The sequence below is a fragment of the Rana temporaria genome, chromosome 12 (genome assembly GCF_905171775.1).
Source record: "Rana temporaria chromosome 12, aRanTem1.1, whole genome shotgun sequence".
NCBI classification, from domain to species: domain Eukaryota; kingdom Metazoa; phylum Chordata; class Amphibia; order Anura; family Ranidae; genus Rana; species Rana temporaria.
The window spans coordinates 138,478,468-138,495,471 of NC_053500.1; the positions used below are offsets into that span (position 1 = coordinate 138,478,468).

At 47.9% G+C, this 17,004-nt stretch overlaps 1 protein-coding gene and 1 long non-coding RNA gene across 2 annotated transcripts in view; one reads left to right on the plus strand and one right to left on the minus strand.

Annotated features, from left to right (window-relative positions):
• ST6GALNAC2 (ST6 N-acetylgalactosaminide alpha-2,6-sialyltransferase 2) overlaps positions 1–17,004 on the minus strand; it is a 44,889-nt gene that overhangs the window by 22,680 nt on the left and 5,205 nt on the right. Inside the window, exon 2 of the mRNA XM_040330949.1 lies at positions 607–865. Coding sequence (XP_040186883.1) covers positions 607–865 — 259 coding nt within the window. The remainder of the gene's footprint in view (positions 1–606; positions 866–17,004) is intronic.
• The window catches only part of LOC120919011, a 78,496-nt gene that overhangs the window by 4,780 nt on the left and 56,712 nt on the right, over positions 1–17,004 (plus strand). The window lies entirely within an intron of this gene.

Here is a 17,004-nt window from a genome sequence, read left to right on the forward strand (position 1 = left end):
ATGCGCCGTTAAAAAAAACATCAATTACATGGGGTCAAGACGTACTAACATAAAACACGCCCACAACTTATTGATTTGAATTGCGCGCCCTTACGCCGACACATTTACACTACGCCGCCGTAACTTACGGCGCAATTTCTTTGTGGATACGGGAAATACGCTGTAAGTTACGGCGGCGTAGTGTATCTGAGAGACTTACAAATGCGCCGCGCTACGTGGATCTGGGCCTATCTCTTTATATCACTTGAGGGGTCACCGGCATGAGGTAGGCGGTCCCGGTGATGCTCTATATTGATCTTTAGATCACTAGAGGGGTCACCGGCATGAGGTAGGAGGTCCCGGTGATGCTCTATATAGATCTTTAGATCACTAGAGGGGTCACCGGCATGAGGTAGGAGGTCCCGGTGATGCTCTATATTGATCTTTAGCTCACTAGAGGCATCTTCTAACCAAGAAAAGACAATGCTGAAAAGCACAAGGGCCAACCTTTTTAACCATCACATATAACTCACACTCTTATCTTCCAAACATTGCCCTCATAGTTACAAATTGTGGCCCTCTCTCCCCCCAACCCCCCCCCCAAAAAATAAAAAAATCCCGACTTACAGAATTGACATGCATGTCATCCGTAGCGTACGTGTCTCCCAAATTATAAGTGCTGGAGATTATTTTGCGGGTCGTATTTTGTGGCCTGGAACTCTGAGATGTGACGGCGTTTACAAGTGATGGTCCTTTAGTGGTTAAGGGTCTGCTGGGCCCCTTGGTCGGGGGGTACAGTAGCCTTGTGGTCTGTGGTATAGACTTTGTAACATTAGCAGCTTTGTTGATGTCTTCTTTATTGACGTGGTCCTTTAACTCTTCATTACTGTTGGGGGGAAAAAAATTGAGGGGGTTTGCAGATGGTTAATGTAACTTTAACAATTTGATATATAAAAAAAAAACGCTCTATCGCTTGAGACGTTGGCGGTGTAACTTCCCCACATTACTTTGTATCTTTGTTCCGTCTTCAACAAAGGGATTGCTCTCTTAAATCACTTTACTGCCCAACAAAATCTCCATGGGACACTAAGGCGCAGGTTCTCGTAGGAGATACGACGGCGTATCTCCAGATACGCCGTCATAACTCTGAGGCGTCGTATCTTGGCGCCTGATTCAAAGAATCAGATACGCCAGAATTTGTATAAGATACGACCAGCGTAAGTCTCCTACGCCGTCGTATATCTTAACTGCCTATTTACGCTGGCCACTAGGGGCGTGTACGCTGATTTACGCCTAGAATATGTAAATCACCTAGATACGCCTATTCACGAACGTACGCCCGGCCGTCGCAGTACAGATACGCCGTTTACGTTAGATTTTTCCCGGCGTAAAGTTACCCCTGCTATATGAGGGGTATGTAAGGCGTACCAATGTTAAGTATAGACATGGGAACGGCGTAAAATTTTTCACGTTTTACGTCGTTTGCGCAAGTCGTTCGCGAATAGGGCTGGGCGTCATTTACGTTCACGTCAAAAGCATTGGCTTCTTGAGGGTTAATTTGGAGAATGCGCACTGGGATACGTTACGCCCGCAAAAGATGCACGCTTCTACGTGAATCCGGGCCTATGACTGAAACAGGGAGTTCTAGTTTCTCCAAAATTTTATTGAAAAGCAGATGATTTCTATCACCGCTTCAACCCCCGGAAGAATTTACCCCCCTTCCTGACCATAGCACTTTTTGCGATTCGGCACTGCGTCGCTTTAACTGTCAATTGTGCCGTCGTGCGACGTTGCACCCAAACAAATTTGGTGTCCTTTTTTTCCCCCCCACAAATAGAGCTTTTTTTTGGAGATATTTGATCAACTCCCTTCCGGCGTATCTGTAATGCGACGGCCGGGCGTACGTTCGTGAATCGGCGTATCTTAAATTTTGGAAAAGAAAGCAATATTTTGTCGTTTTTGCTATAATAAATATCCCCAGTTTTTTTATTTATTTTTTATTTTTTTAAAGCTATTTTTTTTTCTCAGTTTAGGCCGATACGTATTATTCTTCATTTTTTTTGGGGAAAAAAATGGCAATAAGCGTTTATTGATTGGTTTGCACAAAAGTTATAACGTCTACAAAATAGGGGGTAGTTTTATGGTATTATTATTATTTTTTTTTACTACTAATGGCGGCGAAAAGCAATTTTTATCGCGACTGCGACATTATGGCGGACACTTTTGACACTATTTTGGGGCCATTGTCATTTTTACAGTGAAAAGCGCTATAAAAATGCACTGATTACTGTGAAAATGACACTGGCAGTGAAGGGGTTAACCTGTAGGGGGTGCTGAAGGGGTTAAGTGTTTCCTAGGGAGTGATTACTACTGTGTGGGGGGCGTGGCTTGGTGTGTGATGTTACTGATCGTCGTTCCCTATGACCCGGAACAGGCGATCAGTGGCAGTCGCACTAGGAAGAACAGGGAAAGGTTTGTTTACACTTACCTCTCCCCGTTTTTTAACTCTGTGACCCGATCGCGGGACACCGGTAGCGATTGGGTCCCGCGGGCACGGTCATGTGAGCGTGCTCCCAGCGGCGCTCGCGACCCACGGCTGGGCTCTTAAAGGCTACGTACATGTACGCGCTTGTGCTCAGCCGTGCCCTTCTGCCAATGTATATCGGCGTAAAGGGGTCCTTAAGTAGTTAAAGAGACGTATAGGTAGGCCCATTTGCCTGCCCGTGCCATGTTGTCGACTTGTATGTGTGTGCGGTGATCGGCAAGCGATTAAGATAAATAAAAATCCAACACAGCCTCCAAGACCTCTAGTTGGAATCAGATCATTGACAGTAAATTTATAACAGTTTGTTGAAGTACAGCCATGTGTCCAACCCACCCCTGTTATATTAACCCCTTCCCTCCTAGCTGTGGCGTCCCTTTAGGGTCTGTATACCCGAGGAACAAGAATAAACGATCATATGCCCAGTGTGATTGGTTGTCACAGCGGTCACATGATCAGGAGCCGGTTAGTGGAGACCTGTCTTTTGATCCAGTGCGCTCTCCGAACATAAACATCGGCTCCACACACCTGAAAGGCATTGCGGGAGGTCCAACGGGGAGATGGTTGGATTTTAGGCCCAGTAGATGGGACTTCATGAGAAGGGCTGTGAGACCGTGAAATGCTTGCTGATTGAGAGAGTTTTTTTAACCAGGTAGAACATTTGGATTTTATCTTGATTTAATATCCAGTTTTACTACAACATAACTATTTTATGATCGGTGTGACTCATTCTTTCTGCAGAGGGTTGGCACAGCTCACGGAAAGAGGTTTGCACCCAGCTTTGCCAACTAGTTTCTGCCCTTTTGGGAACAAAGATTCATAGGGGAGATTAATGAGCTGGGTGCGGATCATGTTCTTTAGTAGAGATACATTGACGACATATTTTTATTTGGAAGGGTTCCCAAACAGATTTAGATGCTTTTTTTTTGTCGCACAGTATTAAATATTGACGATTTGTATTTAGTTTTTACTCCTACATATAGTTATGAGGAAATTTTACCTTTTTTAGAATTTCCACATAATAAAAAAAAAGCACAAATTATGACCAAAACGTACAGAAAACCAGCAGATCGAAATATTTTTCAGCTTCGGCTTGCTAACCTCCCTAAGTAAAATTGCCTGTGATTACAGCAGGACCGTGGATCTGTGTGTGTAAACGCACAGATCCACGTCGAAAGCAATGACGTTTTGTGGCGGATTTTCGAGCATGCGCACTGGGATGTTTTCACGAACGGCGCATGTGCCGTTAAAAAAAAACGTCAAATACGCGGGGTCAAGCCAAATTTAAATAAAACACGCCCCCTACATCCCCATTTGAATTACGCGGCCTTACGCCGCAACACATAGGTTACGCCGCAACTAAGGGCGCAAGTTCTTTCTGAATAGATACGTTACGCAGGCCGGACAGATACGCTCAGGTATCTGAATCCGTCTCTCTCTCTCTCTCTCTCTCTCTCTCTCTCTCTCTCTCTCTCTCTCTCTCTCTCTCTCTCTCTCTTTCAGAGAGAGATTTCAGATGGGCGTGTCTTTAATCTTATAGCACTATAGGCTGGCCTGTTTTATGGCGCCTATAATAAGTCACACCCTGAGGGAACAGATTTCTCAGATACAATGTTGTTTATTTGAAGGATTAATGACTCCGAAGCGTCTATTCTCCAGGTGGCTTCTGTCTCGTGACTCCTGTAAACGGGGTGAGAGACGGAAATGGCGGTTTTTCGGAAAATTTGTAGTAATATAAACAACTTTTTTCTTCTAAATTTTATAATGCAGAAAATAAATAACATCACCACATGAGCAATGTGCGCTCAGCTTCAATCACGTGTTGGTAACTGACTTTTAAAGCATGCTCTGTCTTGTCTGGTTTACTTGCACAGGTATATTCTACCTGTCCATTCCAGCATTCCTCCTGACTATGCCTTCATCTGCTTAAAGACCGGCACCATTTTTTGTTTGGGCCTCATCCAGGGCCTGGACTACAATGCTGGTCTTTCAAATAAATAATTTTGCCTGTATAGTAGCATCTATGTTTTTTTTTTTTTTTAAAGGGTAAATTTATGATTTTTTCACAAAACACAGCATACAACGTTAACCACTTTCCGGCCGTCGGCCGTCATATGATGTCCTTGACTTTGTGGGGCTATATTTGAATGATGGGTGCATAGGGTGACCACGTGTCCCGGATTGCCCGGGACAGTCCCGCATTTTGCAGGTCTGTCCCGGGCACCTTCATTCCAGGACAATACAGTGTCCCGGAATGAAACTGACACAGCCAGCCCTAGCCCCCCCCCCCCCCCGGCCAATCTGATACCCCCAAAAATGGCCGCCACATCACCACTTTACTCACCGACAGTACTTGTCCTGGCTGGGAATGCCTGGAGGAGCACAATCCCCGCCCCCTGCTTGTGATTTGGAGAAATCATAAATCCCGCCTCTTGTGTCCAATCACTGTGCTGTGATTCGTTACAGCACAAGCTGATTTTTGGAAAGGGGGGGGGGGGGGGTGTCCGTGAATGGTAGTTTGGAAATGTGGTCACCCTACCCCCACTCCCTCCGGTGCTTCTACCGACTCACCGTTGCGATCGGTGAGTCAGAGACGGGATCCGCCGGCCCCGAATGCTGATCATAGAGATTTCCGGCGGACCAGATGGTCGCCGGAGTGTCTATGATCTTCGAAGGCCGGGCGTGATGTTATGAGGTCACGCTGGGAAGCCAGGATCATTTTTTAATTTTATTTCAGGCTTCCCAGCCTAGAGGTGAGATGTGAGGGTCTTATTGACCCCATATCTCACTGTAAAGAGGACCTGTCATGCCATATTCCTATTACAAGGGATGTTTACATTCCTTGTAATAGGAATAAAAGTAATCAAAAAAAAATGTAGTTTTGGGGAATAGGTGTCAAACTAAAATAAATAAAGTAAAATGAACAATAAAAAAAAAAAAATTATTTAAAGCGCCCCTGTTCCCTGCGTGCTCGCATACAGAAGCGAAAGCATACGTAAGTCCCGCCCACATATGAAAACGGCGTTCAAACTACACACCTGAGGTATCGCCGCGAACGTTGGAGTGAGAGCAATAATTTTGGCCCTAGTCCTCCTCCTGTAACTCAAAACATGTTAGAAAAATTGCTGCGCAAATACCGTGCAAGATAAAAAGTTGCAACGACCGCCATTGTATGCTCCAGGGTCTTTGCAAAAAAAAAAAAAATATATAATGTTTGTGGGTTCTGTGTAATTTTCTAGCAAATAAATGTATGATTTTTTTCACGTAGGAGAGAAATGTCAGAATTGGCCTGGGTGGCAATCGGTTAACTATGCATCAGGAATTATACAGTCACATACTCGACCATAAGCATTGTTGCGTTCACATGTGAAGCTGTTCAGCAAGCATACATCAGTTCAAATATTTTCTGTTGCTACAATAACAGTAAACCATAGGAAAACAAAACCTAATCCTAATACAGGTACATTAGTTAAAGACGTTATCACCATGTATGCGTAACCGCCAGCATTTTGAGATTAAGGATCCATTTTTTCCATTTCCAGTACACTATGTTTAAGTAACAATGCATCATAAGACTAACAGTACGGTCAGAGTCGTGCTCCATAGACCATAACATGGTGTTTATGGGTAATTGCGTCTCAATGTCACCAGAAACCGAGGTGCTCCATCCGTACCATAGTTTCTCAATATTTTTTTTTGGCCACCCCCTAAAAGTTCCCCATTGACAACGTCACGTATGACGAAACACGTCTGGGGTAGGGATGAGCCGAACACCCCCCCTGTTCGGTTCGCACCAAAACTTGCGAACACACCAAATGTTCGTGTGAACTTTAGAACCCTATTAAAGTCTATGGGACTCGAACGTTTGAAATCTAAAGTGCTAATTTTAAAGGCTAATATGCAAGTTATTGTCCTAAAAAGTGTTTGGGGACCCGGGTCCTGTCCCAGGGGACATGTATCAATGCAAAAAAAAAAGTAGGGCTGTTACTGATTACAATTTTTGTGTTCGATTAATCGATTTTTTTTTTTAATCGATCTAATCGACCAATTTCGATTAATTATAACGCACATACAGATCCAACTACTTTTAGCTGATCTCCTTGCAGGCTGATTCCCAGTGCAGCTACCAACCACTGGAAAAATGGATAGCAGGATACAAAAAACACTCCAAAGGCAGCGCTCGATGGGAATAGCATTAAAACGTTTATAGTCTTCAAGTAGGTAACAAAATAAATATTGCACTGGAGATAAAATCGATGTTGCTACATAAACTGTAAAAATGGTGTGAGTAATACCAAACGGTAGCAAAAGCAGTCATAAAAACATGCAGCTAAGTATGATACTGGCATAAAAATGTGTACAACGATACCACTGCTGAATCCAGATGAGGAGGGGTTAACATCAGTCCGTCGGCATGTAGATGTCCCCGTGAAGGGAACTATCACAACTCCAAGTGGATGGTTGTAGAATCCCAGGTTGATAGAGGGGAGTGATAGAAGGAAGTGTAACAGCCCTTGCGTGTGGCAGATAGTAAGGTCCCGCCGGTATGCAGATATGATGGCACAGCAAAGGAGCCCTTCAGATGGACACGGCAAGCCCCGCCGGTGTCCGTGACATCACCGGATCTCCGACGAAACTCCCTGAAGGTCCGGAAGCTGGCGGAGAGGGGAGTACCAATCAAAAGAATTTTTGATCGATTAAAAAAATTAAAGATTAATCGAGGAATTAATAGTTTAATTTCCACAGCCCTAAAAAAAAGTTTTAAAAACGGCTGTTTTTTCAGGAGCAGTGAATTTAATAATGCTAAAAGTGAAACAATAAAAGTGAAATATTCCTTTAAATTTCGTACCTAGGGGGGGTGTAAAGTCAGCATGTGAAATAGCGCATGTTTCCCGTACTTAGAACTGTCTCTGCACAAAGTGTCATTTCTGAAAGAAAAAAATACATTTAAAACTGACTTGCGGCTATAATGAATTGTCGGCTCTGGCAATTCAGAGCGAATTCATTCAATAAAAAAAAAATAGCGTGGGGGTCCCCCCAAATTCAATTACCAGGCCCTTCAGGTCTGGAATGAATATTAAGGGGAACCCTGCCGTCAATTTATAAAAAAAATGACGTGGGGTTCCCCCCAAATATCCATTCCAGACCCTTCAGGTCTGGTGTGGATTTTAAGGGGAACTCCACTCCACCATTTCACGAAGGAAGTGTAAATAGTTGGAAAAAACACACACACACACACACCGTAGAAAAAAGTCCTTTATTAAGAAAAAGAAAAAGGAAAAACAATCCAGCGGTGGTAATCCACTCTCGGTCCGGCTTCCTGCTCCAACGTTGTCTGTATCCAGCGACGGGTGATCTCCTCTCCGGTCCAGCGATGAGAAGATCTTCCGGCATCCAGAGCTCCAGAGCACAGCATCGGAGGCCGCCTCTCTCCGCCGGACACAGCCCAGCGGAAAGACGCGGCTGGAGCTTTGACATTTCTTATATAGGGGAGGCGGGGCCACCTGTCACGTGACCCTGCACCCTCTGACGCACCCTCTGCTACGTCACTGGGAAAGCCCAGGATTCCCCCTTGCGTCAGAGGGTGCGGGGTCACGTGACAGGTGGCCCCGCCTCCCCTATATAAGAAATGTCAAGCTCCAGCCGCGTCATTCCGTTGGGCTGTGTCCGGCGGAGAGAGGCGGCCTCCGATGCTGTGCTCTGGAGCTCTGGATGCCGGAAGATCTTCTCATCGCTGGACCAGAGAGGAGATCACCTGTCGCTGGATACAGACAACGAGCAGGAAGCCGGACCGAGAGTGGATTACCACCGCTGGATTTTTTTTCTTTTTCTTTTTATCAATAAAGGACTTTTTTCTACGGTGTGTGTGTGTGTGTGTGTGTGTGTTTTACAACTATTTACACTTCCTTTGTGAAATGGTAGGGGTACCCCATTACCAATTCACATAGGGGGGGGCAGGATCTGGGGGTCCCCTTTGTTAAAGGGGTCTTCCAGATTCTGAGAAGCTGATAAGCACTTCTATAGATGGCTCCCTGCAGCCTCTCACCCTATGACCAGACATTGTAAAAGTCCATCACACTTATACAGATCAGCACCCTGCAGTCTCTCACCCTATGACCAGACTGGGTAAAAGTCAATCAAACTTGTATAGATCAGCTCCCTGTAGCCTCTCACCCTTTTATCTGTCAGTATTAATGTCCATCACACTAAAGTTGGCCATGGATAAAAAAATATTAAATAAATAATAAATAAAAAAGTTGGCCATACACTGATAGTTTTTTTTTTTTTTTTTATTGCTCAGGCCCTGGCCACCAGCAAGTCCGCTGACGTCACCATAGCAATGATTGACACTTCCCATCTTGGCCCTAAAGCATCATTGGTTGTTAGGGTGCTGGCGGCCGGCCCACCTGCACCTTGACAACCCATGGGGCTACTTTGGGGCAAACTGGGTCCATCCATGCTTATAGCTCGGGATCCCCCAGGAGTCCCAAACGGCACCCCAAACGTTCCATGGGACCTTCGAGGCAGTAGAGGGGACCTTCGGGGACCTGAGAGGCCGATTTAACCTTCTCTTATGTCCTCTCTCCTCCCTCTGTGTTCCTGAGAAGATTATCTCTGGAAAGGTGAAAATAAGTCTTTTGTATCTTCCGAGATCGATCGGTCTCTCTGTTCCGGCGGTAAGTCCCTCCTGCCTTGGCGGCAGTGTTCAGGGTTCACCACGTTCCCATCGTCTGGAGATAAGCCGCATTCTTCAGTTTATAGAAACCTCTGTCACCCTTCCTGGGACACTCGCCTGTTTTAAAAGCTTTGTATGGATTGATTAACCTTCTTGCTGAGGCCGAGCCGCGCCCGTCGCTGTTTACCGAAGACTCTGCGTCCAACGTACACGGCAATAAAGGGAAGACGCGTTTTTTTCGGTCGGTACAGACACAAGAAAAGCGCTAATGCGGTAGCGTGAACTTTGCCTTAAAGTAAATTTAAAGCCTTTTAACCCTTTTGGTGCCACAGACTTAACCACTTAAGACCCAGACCTTTAGGCAGGTAAAGGACCCGGCCAGTTTTTGCGATTCGGCACTGCGTCGCCTTAACTGACAATTGCGCGGTCGCGCGACGTGGCTCCCAAACAAAATTGCGTCCTTTTTTTTTCCCCCCCCACAAATAGAGCTTTCTTTTGGTAGTATTTGATCACCTCTGCGGTTTTTATTTTTTGCGCTATAAACAAAAATAGAGCGACAATTTTGAAAAAAATTCAATATTTTTTACTTTTTGCTATAATAAATATCCCCAAAAAACATTTTTTTTTCTCAGTTTAGGCCAGGGATATGCAATTAGCGGACCTCCAGCTGTTGCAAAACTACAAGTCCCATCATGCTTCTGCCTCTGGGTGTCATTCTTTTGGCTGTCAGAGTCTTGCTAGGCCTCATGGGAATTGTAGTTTTGCAACAGCTGGAGGTCCGCTAATTGCATATCCCTGGTTTAGGCCGATACGTATTCTTCTACCTATCTTTGGTAAAAAAAATCGCAATAAGCATTTATCTTTTTTTTTTTTTTTTGCGCAAAATTTATAGCGTTTACAAAATAGGAGATAGTTTTATTGCATTTTTATTAATATTTTTTTTTTTACTACTAATCGGGGCGATCAGCGATTTTTTTTTTTTTCGTGACCGCGACATTATGGCGGACACATCTGACAATTTTGACACATTTTTGGGACCATTGTCATTTTCACAGCAAAAAGTGCTATAAAAATGCACTGTTTACCATGAAAATGACAATTGCAGTTTGGGAGTTAACCACTAGGGGGCGCTGAAGGGGTTGCGTGTGACCTCGTATGTGTTTCTAACTGTAGGGGGGCCGGGGCTGGACGTGTGACGTCATTGATCGTGTTTCCCTATAACAGGGAACACACGATCAATGACGGCGCAACAGTGAAGAACAGGGAAGCTGCGTTTACCTTTACAACCCCTTTAATTGTTGTAGTTTCTTTCATTTTGACTTTTGTTGCGCTGCACTTTAGGGGATTACAATATAATATCCAATTTTTTGCTAAAAGATGAGGTTGCATAAAGGGAATGGATGCCAAAAAAGTTGACGTGTCCGGTATTTGTAGCGATACCCAATGTGCATTGTACCGTTCTCCTATGTAGGCGCGCCCACCACATACGCCTACGTTCATATGTGTGTGTGTGTACCTTGGGGTGGGGAGGGTCTCTCTGTCTCATGATTGATCGTTTTATTCCCGGGCCAGCTCACTCGACTGAGCCCGGGTTCACTTTGAAGTCAAACCCCGGCACGACCTGCGTGCGACTTCTTTACCAGAAGTCAATGCAAGTCTTGCTAAAGTCAGACCAAAAGTAGTGCAGGAACCTTTTTCGAAGTCGGAGCGACCCAAGTCGCACCGATTAGAACGGTTCCATTGCATGGGAAGAGGGCTTCTTCAACTTATGAAGCGGCAATTGCTACAAATTCGGAGCGATTGTCGCATCGGTGTGAACCGGGGCCATAGCATGGGCCCATAAGAAGAAACTAACAAAGAAGCCTAACCCCTCCTTGCACCCTTCAAAGGCCATTTGGAAATTCATTGCTGGTACAGCTGCCCAGGGCTGCCATCAGGAATTTTGGGGCCCCTTACACAGCTTCGGGCATGGGCCCCCTGGAGCAGAGAACCGGGGGGTGCTGCCGCCGCAAATTGAGAAGCGGAGGGGAGGCGGGGAGTGTCGCAAGTTGAGAAGCGGAGGGGGCACCACGAATCGGCACGCAGAGGGGGCTACCGCCGCAAATTAAGGTCGGGAGGGCTTTGGGTGCTGACGAAAAAAAAAAAAGGGGGGATGCCTCTAAGGGGCTTGGGGGGCTTTGGGTGCTGAAAGAAAAAGGGGATGCCATCTGGGGCACTGGGGACCACCGGGACCCTTAGAGGTGGGGGGGCTTTGGGTGCTGGTTAAAAAAAAAAGGGAGATGCCATCTGGGGCACTGGGGACCACCGGGCCCCTTAGAGGTGGGGGGGCTTTGGGTGCTGGTTAAAAAAAAAGGGGGGATGCCATCCGGGGGAATGGGGACCACCTGGCCCCTTAGAGGTCGGGTTGGGGGGCTTTGGGTGCTGATTAAAAAAAAAAGTCGGCGATGCCATCCAGGGCACTGGGGGCCACCGGGCCCCTTAGAGGTCAGGGGGGCTTTGAGTGCTGATTTTAAAAAAAAAAAGGTGATGCCATCCGGGCCCCTTAGAGGTCGGGGGGGCTTTGGGTGCTGCCGAACAAAAAAAAAAGGGGGATACCATCCGGGCCCCTTACAGGTGTACCGCCTGTACCCCCCTGATGGCGGCCCTGCAGCTGCCTTGCGTTTGATTAGCTTCATATGCGTTTGGATTCTCATAGACTTGTATGTAGAGAGATGTTGCTGCCCAATCTTTTACAACCAGTTCTTAGATTGCTTGTAAAAATTCAACTAATTCTTCAAAAATAAGTTTGTTAGACCTCATTGATTAGTCTCCTGTGTTGGGAATCGGATGTTTCCATTCCAAGTGTTGGGCAGAGTTGGGTTGGCTGTATTGGGCGCTGTGGAATTTTTGTAATTTTCCTCTGCCGTCAACTGCCCCACCTATATATGTACGTCTCCCAGTGAGTAATGCAGGGGCCATATATCCATTTACTATCAATAGGGCAAAGTTTAACCAGGCAGGTTATGGCGAGATGGGCCAAAAGGAAATCCCCACTGAGCCAGGGAAACAAGAACCTTTAGGAAGGTGGGAGAAGCCAAGTGAATGTTTCCTTTGGCCACCCATATTATTCGGCTGTATCTGTGCTAATAACATACTAAAGGAAGAGCCAACTCCAGAAAAGTTCAGTTAGTTTTGGTTTAGCCAAATTTTACTACTAAAATACTGCATGCGCTAGCCAGCGTCCTTAGCAGTGTAGATATCTGGTTGCTAAGAAGCGGGCGGCTGCCAGTGTCCCTAACAACCAGTAAACAACATGGTTGTTAAGGAGCATGCGGTCCAATAACCGAAGAGTCATCCGCTGTCAGTGCTCGCTTCTCCCCACCCCCCCTGTTTTCCTGGGCTGCACGCTCGGATGAGGGTCTGGTATGTATTTTGAGGGGGACCCCACGCCATTTTTTTTTATTTTGGTTTGGGGGTTCCCTCAAGGAGGATCTTCTCCTTGATCACATCAGCCGCTAGGTGTCACCGACGTCGTTTTCCCGATCGAGTATGCAAATTAGCAAGATACGCGAATTCCCGAACGTACGCCCGCACCACGCAGTGAAGTTACGACGTTTACGTAAGATTTGCGACGCGTAAAGTTGCCCCTGCTATATGAGGCGTAGCCAAGGTTAAGTATGGCCGTCATTCCCGCGTCGAAATTTTAAAATTTACGTCGTTTGCGTAAGTCGTCCGTGAATAGGGCCAGACGATATTTACGTTCACGTCGAAACCAATGACGTCCTTGCGACGTCATTTTCCGCAATGCACGTCGGGAAGTTTTAGGGAACGGTGCATGCGCAGTACGTTCGGCGCGGGAACGCGCCTAATTTAAATGATCCACGCCCCCTACCAGATCATTTGAATTACGCACGCTTACGCCGGCCCCTTTTACGCTACGCCGCCGCAACTTACGGAGCAAGTGCTTCACGAATACAGCACTTTCTCCTGTATGTTACGGCGGCGTAGCGTAAATGCGATACACTGCGCCGCCGTTTAAATTGCGCGCCCCTACCTGAATCCACCCCATTGTGTATACTGTGGCACTAAAGTGTTTGCATTTGGCTTAAAGAAAAGGTGTCAACCCTAACAGTAAGTTCAAGAAACACCGGCGAGTGGCAGGATGGGGGGGGGGGTGGGGGGTGGGCTGGCTGAAAGCGCTCCAGCAGCTCATGAGCCGATCGGAACGCTTTAATAAGAAAACCAGCCGCTGGCTGAAGAAAATCCTACAAATATACGTATTGCGGCCGGCAATTGGTTAAAGGAAAACCCCTCTGTAACTAGCCAGGACTGGATCACATTGCCTCCCATGAAAGGATTACTTCATTGGGTGGAGCCCAGCCTGAAAATTTGAACTTGATATCGGAAAAAAAAAAATCATCGAGTAAAGGGATGGCTCATGAACGAATCTCGGCCAAGACTTGAAGACTGATCCTCTAAATCCGTAGCTACAAATTCGCAGGAGCCGCCCAGGGTGACATTTACACTCATAAGGGAGAAGCCCGAGACCAACCCGAACACACAACGCAAATAACATCAGTAATCCCGTAAGGCTCGCGCCAAAAATGTACCATGTGCTGCTGCCAATGCTAAAAGGGCAAGAACAGCCGTACTTCATAGAGGATCTGCTTGTGTCTATAAATAGTTGCATAGTTATATTTAGCAAACACTGAATGCTACAGTTGTCACCAGAACAGGAAGTGAGGGCAGATCTTCCAATGGGGACACTGACAACTGTCTAATAAGAGAGTTCTCTCACTTTGGAGATCTTTCCTCTTTTGTTCTGGGAAATGAATTCAATGGAATTATCCTGAAATGGAATTGATTCCAAAAATGGAACTTCCGCTTTTCAGAACCCCCCCCCCCCCCCCCCCCGGTGTCTCATTTGGCACCTTTCAGGGGGGAGCAGATACCTGTCTAATAGAGTTACGCCATGTCTGACCCCTCCTCTGTCTGTCGTCCCCCCCACTGTCTTCTGGTAGACGCACAGGTCCCAGAAGACAGCAGTTACCAGTGAGGACGCTCAGCGCAATCTAGCGCATGCGCAGTAGAGAACCAGGCTGTGAAGCCGCAAGGTTTCGCTTCCTGATTCCCTTTAACGAAGATGGCGGCGCCTCCACCCGGGAGCCGAGGGATAGATCGGCTTCAGGGGAGGACATCGCAGGCGCTCTGGACAGGTAAGTGTCCTTCTTCTTTTAAAATCTGCATAGAAACAAATTGGCTTCCAGGTTTTAGGAATGTAGCCACCCTGCCTTGGTCCCCCTGTATGTAGAAATGTAGCCCCCACTGCCTTGGCTCCACTGTATATAGGAATGTAACTTCCTGCCTTGGTCTCACTGTATGTAGGAATGTAGCCCCCCTGCCTTGGCCCCTCTGTATGCAGGAATGTAGCCCCCCTGCCTTGGTCCCCCTGTATGTAGGAATGTAGCCCCCCTGCCTTGGTCTCACTGTATGTAGGAATGTAGCCCCCCTGCCTTGGTCTCACTGTATGGAGGAATGTAGCCCCCCTGCCTTGGTCTCACTGTATATAGGAATGTAGCTCCCCTGCCTTGGTCCCACTGTATGGAGGAATGTAGCCCACCCCTGCCTTGGCCCCCCTGTATGTAGGAATGTAGCCCCCCTGCCTTGGTCCCCCTGTATGGAGGAATGTAGCCCCCCTGCATTGGCTCCACTGTATGCAGGAATGTAGCCCCCCTGCCTTGGTCTCACTGTATGTAGGAATGTAGCCCCCCTGCCTTGGTCTCACTGTATGTAGGAATGTAGCCCCCCTGCCTTGGTCTCACTGTATGTAGGAATGTAGCCCCCCTGCCTTGGTCTCACTGTATGTAGGAATGTAGCCCCCCTGCCTTGGTCTCACTGTATGTAGGAATGTAGCCCCCCTGCCTTGGTCCCCCTGTATGTAGGAATGTAGCCCCCCTGCCTTGGTCTCACTGTATGTAGCCCCCCTGCCTTGGTCTCACTGTATGGAGGAATGCAGCCCCCACTGCCTTGGTCTCACTGTATGTAGGAATGTAGCCCCCCTGCCTTGGTCTCACTGTATGTAGGAATGTAGCCCCCCTGCCTTGGTCTCACTGTATGTAGGAATGTAGCCCCCCTGCCTTGGTCTCACTGTATGTAGGAATGTGGCCCCCCTGCCTTGGTCTCACTGTATGTAGGAATGTAGCCCCCCTGCCTTGGTCTCACTGTATGTAGGAATGTAGCCCCCCTGCCTTGGTCTCACTGTATGCAGGAATGTAGCCCCCTGCCTTGGTCTCACTGTATGTAGGAATATGGCCCCCCTGCCTTGGTCTCACTGTATGTAGGAATGTAGCCCCCCCTGCCTTGGTCTCACTGTATGTAGGAATGTAGCCCCCCTGCCTTGGTCTCACTGTATGTAGCCCCCCTGCCTTGGTCTCACTGTATGTAGGAATGTAGCCCCCCTGCCTTGGTCTCACTGTATGGAGGAATGTAGCCCCCCTGCCTTGGTCTCACTGTATGGAGGAATGTAGCCCCCCTGCCTTGGTCTCACTGTATGGAGGAATGTAGCCCCCCTGCCTTGGTCCCCCTGTATGCAGGAATGTAGCCCCCCTGCCTTGGTCCCCCTGTATGCAGGAATGTAGCCCCCCTGCCTTGGTCCCCCTGTATGCAGGAATGTAGCCCCCCTGCCTTGGTCCCCCTGTATGCAGGAATGTAGCCCCCCTGCCTTGGTCTCACTGTATGTAGGAATGTAGCCCCCCGCCTTGATCTCACTGTATGTAGGAATGTAGCCCCCCTGCCTTGGTCTCACTGTATGTAGCCCCCCTGCCTTGGTCTCACTGTATGGAGGAATGCAGCCCCCCTGCCTTGGTCTCACTGTATGTAGGAATGTAGCCCCCCTGCCTTGGTCTCACTGTATGTAGGAATGTAGCCCCCCTGCCTTGGTCTCACTGTATGTAGGAATGTAGCCCCCTGCCTCGGTCTCACTGTATGTAGGAATGTAGCCCCCCTGCCTTGGTCCCACTGCACAATGGCGGTGGCAGCACCCAACCAGCTGATGGAAACATCAGCTGCGGGTTCCGGCATTGCTGGACTCCAGGACAGGTAAGTGTCCTAATATTAAACGTCAGCAGCTGCAGTATGATGTCCCCGCCCCCCCCCCCCCATCACATCACAAGCCTATAAAATTCCTGGGAATTCATTTCTTATTGTCACCCCCAAAACTACATCTCCCGAGAGCCTTTAACTACACAGTGCACAGGCAGGAGAACTGGTCTGCTGGGAAATCAATATATGAAGAGGAATGGAGAAAGCCCCTGACAGTCTTTTCTATCCATGGAAGACTCTATTGCGGAGACCCCTGGGACCCAGTGAGATTGTCGGGTCTGTCTACCCGCTGTGCCCATAATGAGGGGTTCCCACCACCCCTGCGCTGAGTTCCCGGGTCTGTACACCCGCTGTGCCCATTATGAGGGGTTCCCACCACCCCTGTGCTGAGTTCCCGGGTCTGTACACCCGCTGTGCCCATTATGAGGGGTTCCCACCATCCCTGTGTTGGGTTCCCGGGTCTGTACACCCGCTGTGCCCATTATGAGGGGTTCCCACCATCCCGGAGCTGAGTTCCCGGGTCTGTACACCCGCTGTGCCCATTATGAGGGGTTCCCACCATCCCTGTGCTGAGTTCCCGGGTCTGTACACCCGCTGTGCCCATTATGAGGGGTTCCCACCATCCCTGTGCTGAGTTCCCGGGTCTGTACACCCGCTGTGCCCATTATGAGGGGTTCCCACCATCCCTGTGCTGAGTTCCCGGGTCTGTACACCCGCTGTGCCCGTT